The 12,183-nt window shown below is 52.5% G+C and overlaps 1 protein-coding gene across 1 annotated transcript in view; it reads left to right on the plus strand.

Annotated features, from left to right (window-relative positions):
- The first annotated feature begins 1,287 nt into the window (after positions 1-1,287).
- The window catches only part of NMT1 (N-myristoyltransferase 1), a 36,087-nt gene continuing 25,191 nt past the window's right edge, over positions 1,288-12,183 (plus strand). The window contains exon 1 of the mRNA XM_044999318.1: positions 1,288-1,477. Coding sequence (XP_044855253.1) covers positions 1,350-1,477 — 128 coding nt within the window. The 5' untranslated portion in view covers positions 1,288-1,349. The remainder of the gene's footprint in view (positions 1,478-12,183) is intronic.

A 12,183-nucleotide genomic window follows, 5' to 3' on the forward strand; every position in this document is an offset into this window, starting at 1 on the left:
CAACAATTGAAAACCTGAAGGAGGAGATTGAAAACCTTCTCAGATGGGTTGAGGGTGAGATAGTTCTGATACTGGTCCAGTACCTCACCTCCTGCTAACTGCAGCAAGCAGTCTTAGTCTGATAGTCCATCTTTTACTACGCCACTTTAAATAATTTGTCCAACTAGTCTAGTGTCCAGTTCATTATCTCCATTCATTGCACAGCATCGTGAGGTTCTTTATAGAACTCATGAAAAACAGGATTCTGTCTGAAAAGCTTGAGGCCCTGTGCAATGCAGTACATGGTGGTGGGACTGGGTTTCCCTCTTGACCATTGAGACCTTCCATAATCCACCTGGCCTACTGCACATGAGCTATGCCCAGCTCATGAGACAGCTTGTGGTGTCCGACACTATAAGCCGCAGGCGTGCCTGCGGAGGGTGCACTGCTCCTGCGGCTCAGGTGGACCTCCCGCAGGCATGACTGCGGAAGCTCCGCTGGAGCCGCCTGCTGCCCTGCCAGCACACCCTCCGCAGGCGCGTCTGGAAGAGGTCCCCCGGAGCTGCGGGACCGGCAGCACGCCCCCTGTGTGCTTGGGGCGGCCGAATTCCTAGAGCTGCCTCTGCATGGAACACATCACGGGACACCACCAGTACCAGGTTGAATAACCAAGAACGCCGACCAGGGAAATAACCCACTTCCTTCTCTGATAAACCGAAGGATGCACTCCACCCATGTACTTATTCTCTACACCACTGCTGACTTGGACTCTTAATACATTCCATGGGTGGCGTACCTGAGCCCCCTTAACCACCGGCGCTTTAAAAACTCCCACACCCCAATCTGGATCTGTGCTGGTTATGTGATATGTATGTACCTCGTGAAGCTTGTAACCGATACTTGCAACCCCCCATAACCCAAGCCCAACCCCAGATGTACAGTATCTTCCCTCTTAACTTGTGTAAATTTGATTTTAAACATTAACTTCTGTTCCCCTCTGAGACTCTGAGATCCAGTCACCTGTGTCTTAGCCTTCATAGTTCTAAGGCTCATTATTGGTCAAAAATTGATAGCTTCTGCACATAGCAGCTAAGGCCAACTTAAGGTCACAATTCCTAGCCCCTCTGTTCAATAAGCGACTACTAAAAAGAATACTACACATCCCAGCATGCCCCGGTCATGACCAGGCTTGTCTACCACGGCAGCCTCCTCCCAAAGGATTATGGGAATTGTAGTCCCTTTCGCTTTAACAGGCTCTTCCGCGTTCATCTCATTGCAGACTACAAATTCCAGCATGCTCCACGCGGCGCCGCCCAATCGCGGCTCGCCTGGCGGTGGGGGCGCGGCAGCCGGCGAGGCCCTGTTTCAAGATGGCGGACGACGGTGAGACAGCGGTGAAGCGGCCGCCGTCGAGGCCCCAGCGATCGTCCGGGGAGGAGAACGATCACGAGCACTGCAGCGACTGCGAGAACGAGGACGAGCACAGCTACAACCGGGGGTAAGAGGGGCCCCGGGCTCCGCAGAGCGGAGCCGGCCCGTCCCATTGAGCGAGGCGGCGGCCGGGAAGTGCGCCTCGCTCCGCCACTCGCGCCTCCTGATTGGCTGCAGGAGAGTATTCCACACTGTGAATGGCCAGCTGCTGTGCCAGTCAAAAGGGGAGGGCCCCCTGGGCTGCAGCAGCATGTCTCGCAAGCTAAGCAGGGTCAGGCCTTAGCAGGGCGTGGATGGGAGACTTCCCCGGGGCAGCCTCCAGGGAGCGGGGTCATCTGGGGAGGGAGCTGCCGGCGATGCCAGTGCCCTGGTATGAGGGCTGTGGTGTTGCCCCTGCTGGTGCTTGGGTAGTGCCACCCTTAGCTATGGTGCCTGGGAGAGGCACCTGCTGGAGGGCCCAGGAAAGGGAGGCTGAGCAGTCATGGTCACTGATGATCCATGCAACAGAGTTAAACCCAGGGCTCTGGCCAGGTTTCAGCTGGGGTAAGTTCATTTCCCTGCCCTGCGAATTCACCTGCAGTTTCTAGCTGAGGTTTTAACTCCCAAACTGCTGCATCTCACTGGTGGGTGAAATGACTCCTGTGCCCAGCCAGCATATAATGTCATGCATCTCATGTAAATATCAGTGAAAGGGTCCACATAGATATGACTTGCATCTGATCTTACTAGCCAGGTGCTTTGCGTTCTGCATGCTGGAAGGTGTTAAAGAACAAATTCCAATATTGTGTATTACTGTAAAGTGGTTACAGTGTAAAACAGAAGTTTTGTAAACAGCGAGAAATCAAAGGGATCAGGGGTTTTGCAAAATATGTGTGTGTCATGGGGCAGCAAAACTGTCAGTGCTGTAAGAACATAGAGCACCTACAGCAAGAAAAGAGGTGATGGATCCATGCTCCGGACAAGACTCTGGTTGTAGGTGGATCCTGTCTTTGCAGTAGAGCAGGATGTTCCCAAACTGAGTAACTCCATATTGCTTACCTGGCAGCAATCGTCAGAGGCATTCCTTCCCACTGCCCCAAACGGGCGAGGGTACTTATTATCCGCACAGAGCCTGACTCCTCAGTATCCCTTTCCTGACATACCGGCTCCTCCGCTCTCCATGTTAGCGAGCACGTAGCACACTCCTTGGCTCTGGAGATAAAACAGGAATACGTCATCAGAGTTTCATCCCGAGGTTTTATTCTCATCCTCGGGCTGTTGACTAACCTCGGTGTAAGAAAGGCAGTGTCTTTGGGACCTGTATTTGAAACTTGATTTTTTTTTAGGCCCTGTGTACACTGTGAGAGGAATTGTAGTACCTACGGTCAAGGATTAAACAGGATTTTAGCATGGTTTTCCTGATTAGCGTGAGCCAGGATTTTTTTTTCCCTGTGAAGTATGATGCTGACTAACTCCTTGGGCCTTGTTTAGTCACATAGATCAGGGAAACAAGGCCAGACTTGTGCTACACCAGCTGTGTCTAAACACATTTGTAGATAGCATGCTTCTGATTCCAGATGTGATCTGATTCCAGTTTCTTGTCTAATCTATTGCGGTTTTGTAATGACCTGGTTTTTTATGGAATATTTATGATGGAGATTTTGTCCTACCCAACCTGTCTTTGCTATTTTGGTGCCTAAATAACAGCTTGAGGAAGCTGGGTCATGGATAGAATCATTCTGTTTTGCTCTTTCATATTGGGGATCTGGTTTTGACAGTTCTGGTGTGAAATGCAATTGTAGTGTCCCAGGTATAAGGCTGCTTATGGCACCCATGTTAAGGATCTGCTCTCCACCATCTTCTTATTGCTGCCTACAGTAGGATACAGAAAACGTCTGTGATGTGGGCCGCTTAAAGGAGAGACACCCCCCACACACCCCCATTAAACCCACTGTGCGTGCATTTTAGTTTACACACTGGAGCTGATAGTCACATGTATGACCTCATTTTTCCAGAGGTTCCTGGCTTGTGCTGTGCAAATCTGAGCTTCAGTTGAGTGTGTTTCATATCCTTGACCCCATTTGGTGGTTGGTGCACTATGAAATTTAGAGACCATCAGCTGAAGAGCAGTCTCTCTTTGTCAGCAGCTTTTCTTAGGCAATATCACTTGTGAAGAAACCAAAGTTAATAAAAGACCAGACTGGAAATATTGAAGACGCTTTCTTGTGTCGACACAGCCTTGAAGTAATATTTCATTTGCCTCATGGGTGGTGCCCTGCATCTTAATTTAATAGGGTTAGCTCTGCTGTGGGCTTGGAAGCTGTAATTTCCTTCTCTGACATGATTTGGTTTGTAAGACCAGATCCAAGCAGAAATGAGAAGCAGGGCTTCATCATGACTGCTGACTCTGCTTTGTGCTTTCTAATGATATTTCCCAGTCAAACTGAGTTTTCAACTCTCAGGCCTTGTATTCAGTAGGGAAGAAAGTCTATTTTTAACCTATTTAGCATCCTAGTGTGGACAAAGCAAGTGATAGTTTAAACCCTAACATGCGGAAGCTATAATTACCTTGTCTTCGCTAGAATTTGACAATGAACAGATGAAGTCCTGGTCTACACCTGAAACTTAAGTCAGCCTAGCTACATTGCTCAGGTCTGTGAAAAATTTTGCATCCCGATTGCCATAGTTAGCTCGGCCTGACCCCTGAGATAGACGTAGCTAGGTGGACAGAAGGATTCTTCAGTTGATGTAGCTATCGGCTCTCGGAGCTGGTGGATTAACAACACTGACGGCAAAACCCTTCCATTGATGTAAAATGTGTCTACATTTCAGCAGTAGTGTGGGCATAGCCTGACACATGTCAAACGTTTGCCATGTGGAGCAGAGATCGGGGGCGTCCAGACTAGACTTCGCAAAGGTGTTTGAAAGTTTAAAACTCACTTTGAGTGGCAATGAAGTTAGAAAGCAGAGTCCGTAGTGTGGAAGACAACAAGTCCTCACTCTGCGTTTGTTAGTATCAAGTCAGAGACAGTTTATTACGAGCAATTGCAAGGGAAGACTGCAGTCGGACAGGGGGTCCCCCTGACCTAGGCAGATCTTCCTCCTACAAGCAGTATAAGACAAGTATTTATACAAACTCTCTCCAGACACTACCTTAACTCGAGGTTTCTGCTTAAACCAGCATTCCATCCTTCTCAACTAAAAGCCAGGCGAGAAGCGAGGCGAAAAAACAGCTTCTCTTACAACTCTCGCGTGGTTAGGGTTAGGGCTACCTTTCACTCTAGCCTTAAATTGACCAAGACATTTACCCTGCTTTAATTCTGCTTCCACACTAGATATACGGATATTGAATACGTGCCTTGAAGACTCACCCAAACCCCCTTCCCCCACAATCAAAGGACTCTGAAAGAGAAAAGACCAAAGAGGAAGAAAATGAAAAATTCTGGAACCCCATCTGAGCGGTTTCATTGTTGGTGATTTCTCATGCTCGTATTACACTGACATGCACACAACTCATTTATCTAGTTACTCGAGCTGCCCACAGTTCGTGCGATCAAACAACAAATTGGGGTGGGGAGAAGCATTTTGAAATTCAGCCTTAATATACCACCTGTCATGCAACTGTTTGCTAAATGGACTTGCAAAACGATTCGGGGAGTTCTCCCTCCCCTCAGTGCCCTGTTCCCCGTCAAAGAGCCTTTGTGTTTTTGTCACAAGACTGAAAAAATCCAGGTCTAACTTTATCATTAGCAATAGTGCTGACTGTTTGGTTTTTTAAGGGTAGGAAGGAGGTGAACTGAGGCATCTCTGATTTGCTGGTGTATCAGTGTATCAATGTAGAATCACCACAGGCGGCAGCACAATGAGCAACTGTTGTGAGTGTGAAAAGCAGGGGTGTTGCTGCGCTGGCTGTGGGGAAGGGGAAGCATTACACCACTCCCTTGTGCTGTCTGTACAGGCGGGACCACAACTGCACCATGAAGGGACGTGTTATGGAAATCCCCCATCAGTGGAACTCCATGGAGTTTAGTTTCTAAATGGTATGGAGCAGCGTATCTCAACCTCTTCGATACCAGCGACTGGCTTGCTGCCTTCCGAAAAGGTGTCAGGGAGATGCCCGGCCCGGCCCTTGAGAAACACTGGTATAGAGCACAATAGCACTTAATGCTGTATTTGTCTTGCTTTCTGCTCCACAACATGTAATTCGCCATCTGGACAGCCTCTTAAAAATCCCATTCAGCCTTCCTTCTCCCGGCCCTCTGGATTCTAATGAGATTACCTGTGATTAGCAGTGCGTTTGCCAGGAAGATTTTCAGGCATCTAAATATGGGACAGAAAGTGATCTCACTGGCTGATGTTTGGGATCTTTTTGAGCAGGGAGCTCAGCTCTGCAGGGGGGAGTTTATGTAGGTCCTTCAATCTGGTATGTGAGCATCTACGACTACATTTCAAGCTTTCGGGGGCTGGGGGGCGCTGGAGGAGAACTGAAAGGATTTGGTGCCATTTTCTTTCCTTTATTCTCTGAATTTTTTCTCTCTCTCTTTTTGAGTAACAACACTCCTGTGACTTGGGTTTGCATTTCAGGTTATGGTCAGAAAAGTGACTATTAAAAAAATAGCTCCTTGTTACCCAGGGTCTCTCTCCCATCTGTGTCAGAGTCACACCTGATGCCTTAACTGATGCAAAGTGTTTCTCCTGGTAGCAGCTGATAAAATCAAGGGAGAACATGCTGGAGTCTGCTCTGCTTCATCAGAAGTGTCAGCTAAGCGCTGACTGATTCTGAGGCAGCAGGACTCCGCCAACCCAGCTTGAATTGGCAGTGCTGGCAGTTGGAAAGATTCTGTCCCCACCACATGCTCTTGAAAACGAAGGGTGTTGGATCTGAAGTCACACGGGGAATAAACGAGGAGTCTCGTGATGTTACTGTCCTGACTTTATAACCAGGGATTTCGGTGACTGTGTGTTTCTAGATTTTGGCTTCGTTTGACATTTCAGTCAGTTTTCAGATAAGGTTGATTATGCTCTTTGCAGTGAAGGCCTCCACATCCAGGTAAAATCTAGTCTGGAACCTGCCTGGATAGTTGACTTAAATAATATCCCTGCTTCGTTCGAATGTCAGTTCCAAGGTGGAGATTTCAGCTCCCTTCCCTGTCCCTGCCATGCGCCCGAGATGCTATCCATGGCAAACGGCGGGAGGGAGGGAGGGGTGATTCACCAGCTCTTTCACCATGCAACCTTTGCGGCACTTCCCATTGCCTAGAACATGCAATAACCAGATTCATTTCCAGGCAGCGAGCTTAAACGCCTGGATGGGAGTGAATTCAGTTCATTGGGAGGAGGGGTGGCTTCTGCTTAGATCCTCTGGGCAATCTGGAAAGTTACGAGAAATGTCCTGCACGAACATGATGACAACATGCTTCCCACCCACCCCATCTGGCAGAGTCTCAGGGTTTCAAGGTGATTTGAGGAAATGGAACCCTGTGAGCACTGCTGGGAAGATCCCATTACTTCAGACTGACACTTGATAAGGGCAGATTTGCCCCGTGGCCAAGCCGGCACTGTTCTAGCCCACTGGAGTGGGTTCCGGGAGCTCTCGAGAAGCTGCCGGTGTGCTGTGGTACCATAGGAAAGCAGGCACAGCGGCGACCTCCAGCTGCATTGGCACTGAAAGGGCCTTTGGCACCAGTCTGCTGCCTGGAGCGCATCTGAGTGTGGGCGTGAAGGGCCTTGTCTGTGCACATGGTGAGCACATGGGTCTGAAGATGTTAAATGTCGCTCGTGTAGACAAGGCCGGTGTTTGTTCTCCAGCACCCGAGTGGAGAAAGAAGAGCCATGGGGTTTTACATAGCAAGGGAAAGAACAAGTAAATTCTGAGACGGATCAGGATTCCTGTTTGATTGTCCTGCTTCCCCCTTGGCCTACGAGACCTGTGTCTCTATTACCAAGGCTGCAGTGTGAAGGTCTCGAAGGTCCCATCTGCCTCGTAGGGCGATTCTCCCTTTGAACATCAGTGCAGACATTTCTGTCGTCCAGGAGCATGCATTGCCCCGTAGTGCAGGTAGCCTCGTTGGGCCACAGTAAGTATTGACCTAGAAATGGCAGGTCTCTAGTTATTCTCCCTGGGTGCCTCCATATCGCAGCTGCTCCATTTGCAGATCAGGACAGGATTCTTTTAACTGCTTCCCCTCCAAAACCCAGCCTGGCAGCCGGAAAATCAAGCGGTTGTGTTTCTGCTTCATACGTCTGCCAGCCACCACCAGCAATAGGCATTGCAGAGTCCGCACTCACCCAGTGGTTTGATTCATGAGCCCAGCCTGCTCTTCCGTGCAGGCGCTGATGGGAAACAGGCCGAGATGCACAGAGTAGGTCTGGGGAGGAGCAAGGAGCTGCTTTAGAGGCTCTGGGGTAGAAGATCACTCGACATAATATCAGCCCTCAGTGGTGTGAAGAATTCAACCCCTGAGCACAGTAGCTATGCTGGCCTCAGCCAGCGAAGTGACTGGAAGAATGTCCCTGTCACTTGAGGAGGTGATGTTCCTACACAGACAGAAAAGGCCCTTTGTCGCTGTGCTACGCGACAGGGTTACATCTGCGTAATACAGCAGCTCAGCCGTGCGCGTGGAGTCCCTGTCGCACAGGCACAGTCCAAGACATCCATGGTTTATAGTAACCGTGGGTGAATCAAGTGCACGTTACTGGTCCTGCGCTGTGTAGTAGAAAGGTGACTCCTTACTGCTCGGTCTGAAGGTGCGTTCAAACATCCTTTGCGGCAAATACACCGAGGCCTGTGACCAGATCTGTCACTGGAATTCTCTGTGAGCAGGTTGGGGGAAATTCACTGTGCACATTTTAAAATCACTTTTTATTTTTTTTAAATTGGGCATAACCTGCAGCTGTGCCCCTCTCTGGCTGGGATCTCGGGGCTTGCACAATAAGCAGAGATGTAGGAGAACTCCAAGGAATATTTGAACTGCTGTAGGAAGTGGCGTTGATTACTTTCCTCATAGTCCGCACCGCGGCACTGCCCCAGAACACCGTGCGGCTCCTATGTTTCTGGAGGTGGCATCTTGCAGCTGAGACCTGTACTACACAGCATTTGTAGGTCCAGTGAGGCAGGTGAACTACGTTCCCATTGTACCGATGGTGAAACTGAGGCACATGGCGGTGAAGTGACTTGCCCAAGGTCACCCAGCAAGCACTGGCAGAGTTCAGGACTTTGGCTTTTCAGTCCCCTCTTAAACCTCCAGATCAAAACACCCCTGAACCTGGGCTCCTCTCACTGGTCGTTATTAAAGGTACCAATGAATAAGTTTTGCAGGAGTTGGGCAGGTACCCCCTGTGTCTTGGCAAACTCGCAGTGCTCTCGTTCTGTCTCCTCTAAATGCTGCTGTGTTGCCTGGATGGTTTTAAGCTATTAAGTGCGGTTCCACTTTGCAAAGTGACCATACAAATGGTCTGGTGGGTGGGGCCCACGTTTTGTCTGGATCATTTCTGCATAAAAGGTGCTGTTTGCAAAGGAAAAGATCCCCCCCACCCCCACTCTTGGCCTAGCAACCTGCTTTCAAACCTGCCGAGCTGCTCAGAAAAGAAATGAGCAAGAGCCTCCAGCCTGGGCTTTGAGAGCCCATGAGGAGCAGAGATCCTCCAGGCCAGGTTAGTGTAACCGAGTAGGAATCTTTCCCAGGCGAATGCCGTCAAGGTCTGCCGGCTGCAGGCTTTCGTTAGGGAGCTGCTTTTTGGCTGTGACGACATGGTGCAGACGCGCACTGATGCAGCAATGTCTTCCCAAGGCTGCAGGGCTCCAGTGCGGCTGCCGGAGACTTGCCCAGCTGCGGTAGTGACAGCTGATTAGTCTTGTCAGGTTTCACTGCCCTGTGGGCAGCCCTGAAACCGACAAGAGTTGGGTCAGGTTCGCTCCGGAGAGAGTCTGAATGCAGCTGGGTGCTGTATTGACTTGAATGTACTTTCGACCCGCTCTCCTCTTTTAAAACTGTAACTTCCTGCATCTCTCCAGCGTTTGTTAAACCTTCTCCTGCCTGGGTTCTAGTGTGTCTCGGTGCTCTGCCCTGCTCCGTCCACTTGTCTCTTGCGGCGCGTCAGCTCCTCGGTTTACCCCAGTCCCGCGCTGAGCTGCGCCTGCACGGCCCTGTTGTGGTCAGTGGGGCCCGTGGGGGGGCAGGCGGCTTGGTGCGGAATCACAGCCTTAGCCTGACAGCAGTGACCGCTCATCGCTCTAAGTGCAGGGACTCGGTGAGCATCCCCAAGGGCGCTATCAAATGATGGAGTCAGTTTCTCCATCTTCCCACCCCAGCCGCCACTCAGCTCTTTGCCCCACGTACAGAACTACCAGCCCTAGTAGCCGGAGGAGTGAAGGGAGCTGCGCTCTCAGGAGCAATGCACAGGGCAGAAGCCAGGCGCTGGAAAGGAAGGATGGCTGCGTGTTCGGCACTAGCCTGGGACGCAAGAGACCTGGGTTCAGTTTCCGCTGTGCCACAGGCTCCCTGCGTGACCTTGGGCAGACAGTCAGTCTCGCTGCCTTACAGTAGGGACAGTAGCACTGCACTGCCCCCAGGTGTGTGAGGGCCTCCCAAGCCTATGGCAGTGGGAGCAGGAGAAGTATCTGAGGCAGAGGTGGGCAAACTACGGCCCGCGGGCCACGTCCGGCCTACGGGGCCGTCCTGCCCGGCCCCCGAGCTCCTGGCCCCTCCCCTGCTGTCGCCCCTCCTGCGCAGCCTCCGCTGGCGCAGTGCTCCGGGCAGCGGGGCTGTGAGCTCCGGGGGCAGCGCAGCTGCAGGGCCCGGCCTGGCCCGATCTCTGAGCTGCCTGGTGGTGGCGACGTGGTGCTCCAGGCAGTGCAGTAAGGGGGCAGGGAGTAGGGGGGGGCTGGATAGAGGGCAGGGCAGTTCGGGGTGGTGGTCAGTGGGGGTGTGGATAGGGGTCGGGGTGCTGGGGGGGAAATGGGGGCGGGGGGGCAGTCAGGAAGAAGGGGGAGTTGGATGGGATGGCAGGGGGCAGTCAGGGGCAGGGGTTCTGGGGGCACTCAGGGAACAGGGGGTGGGGTGTGTAGATGGGGCAGAGGTCCCAGGGGGGCTGTCAGGAATGAGAGTGGGGATTGGATGGGGCAGGGGGGTGGGGTGGATGGGGCAGGAGTCACGGGGCGGGGGGCAGATAGGAGGTGGGAGCCGGGCCACAACCCCCTCCCCTAACCGGCCCTCCATACAATTTCCGAAACTCGATGTGGCCCTCAGGCCAAAAAATTTGCCCGCCCCGATCTAAGGGCTTGGCTACACTGGCAGATGTAGAGCGCTGGGAGTTAAACCCGCCTTCGGAGAGCGCAGCAGGGAAAGCGCTGCCGAGTGTTCACACTGTCTGCTGCCAGCGCACTGGCGTGGCAGTGCCACAGAGAGCCGTGCATTGTGGTAGCTATCCCAGCATGCAAGTGGCTGCAACCTGCTTTTCAAATGAGGGCGGGGTGGAGTGTGACAGGGAGTGTGTTGGGTGTATGTGGGGGGAGAGAGGGGGTTTGGGGTGCTGAGTGGCAGCATGCTGTCTTGTAAGGTCAGACCCCCCTCTCCCCCACCCCCACACTCACAGCAAGCAGCATTCCACAGTAATGGTTGCTTTGTCCCGGAGCAGCTAAGCAGCCGGCTGTCAGAAACGGAGCTTTCACAGGGCATATCCGCATGCAAACAATGACAGGAGGGGCCACTTGGCTTCAGGGGCTTATGGGACCTTTCCGGAGGCTGATCAGAGCGCAGCAATGCAGCACCTCGTGCACACTGACGCCCGGCGTTTCAGCCCATGCGCACCAGGTGTTCACCTCGCCGAGGTGGAGAACCAGCAGCGCTGTAGCCGTGGAGTCAGAGCGCTCTACGTGCCTTGCCAGCGTGGACGGGGAGTGAGCTAGGGCGCCCGGGGCTGCTTTAATGCGCTCTAACTCGCAAGTGTAGCCGTGCCCTCAGATAGGCAGGGAAGAGGACAGGAAAAGGAGCCCACTCCTTGGCCCCGGAGCCCCCTGATTGCTGGGGGGGTGGTGGGGGCCCTGCTGAGCATCGTTTCCCTCTGTCCCCCGTTTTCGTTCTGCTGGCTCAGTGAATAGCTCCAGCGCCGCCTGCCGCTGTTTCACTTCCTGGCTCAGCAAAGCCAGGTGCGACGCTCAGCTCGGTGGTGTCTGTCTCTTGAACGCTGTATCTGATCAATTCCAAAGTGTCGGGAATGTCCTAGGCACCAGGGGGGCGAAACCCTAGTGATTTAGATGCAAACCAAAAATGGGGGACCCGTGAAGCCCCTGGCGTCTGATTAGTAGACCAAGCGGCTTCACTCAACTCTGGAGCTGAGTGTAAATCAAAGACTGGTTGATGGCAGCCATTTACACCTTCCAGCGTAACACCACCCCCATCTCAGCTCTGCCTTTGCTCCCAGAAGAGTTAAAATACTGACACCCTGAATGACTCAGGGCTTATCTCCATATGGAGTTATTCAGGAACAGCTATTCCTGTGACGGACACTCTAACCTGCTTAGTTTAACCCTACCGAGTGCCCCTGGAATGGGAGGGGAGAATGGCCTGGCACACAGACCCCCCCGGCATTGGGAGAACGGGTGACGCACAGCCCCTGGCATGCGGGAGAACAGAGGATCCTACTATGGGGGGAAGGAGGGCTGGGAGATACCTGGAGCCTCTGAAATGGGGGGACACAGAGCCCCGGCTGTGGAGGCTTGGTGGAGGTGCAGTGGGTCCCTGGTGGCACGCCAGGGCAGTGTGGAGGGATGCCAGGAGCCCTGGTGAGTGCAGT

Source organism: Mauremys mutica, chromosome 25 (assembly GCF_020497125.1).
Source record: "Mauremys mutica isolate MM-2020 ecotype Southern chromosome 25, ASM2049712v1, whole genome shotgun sequence".
Taxonomy (NCBI): Eukaryota; Metazoa; Chordata; order Testudines; family Geoemydidae; genus Mauremys; species Mauremys mutica.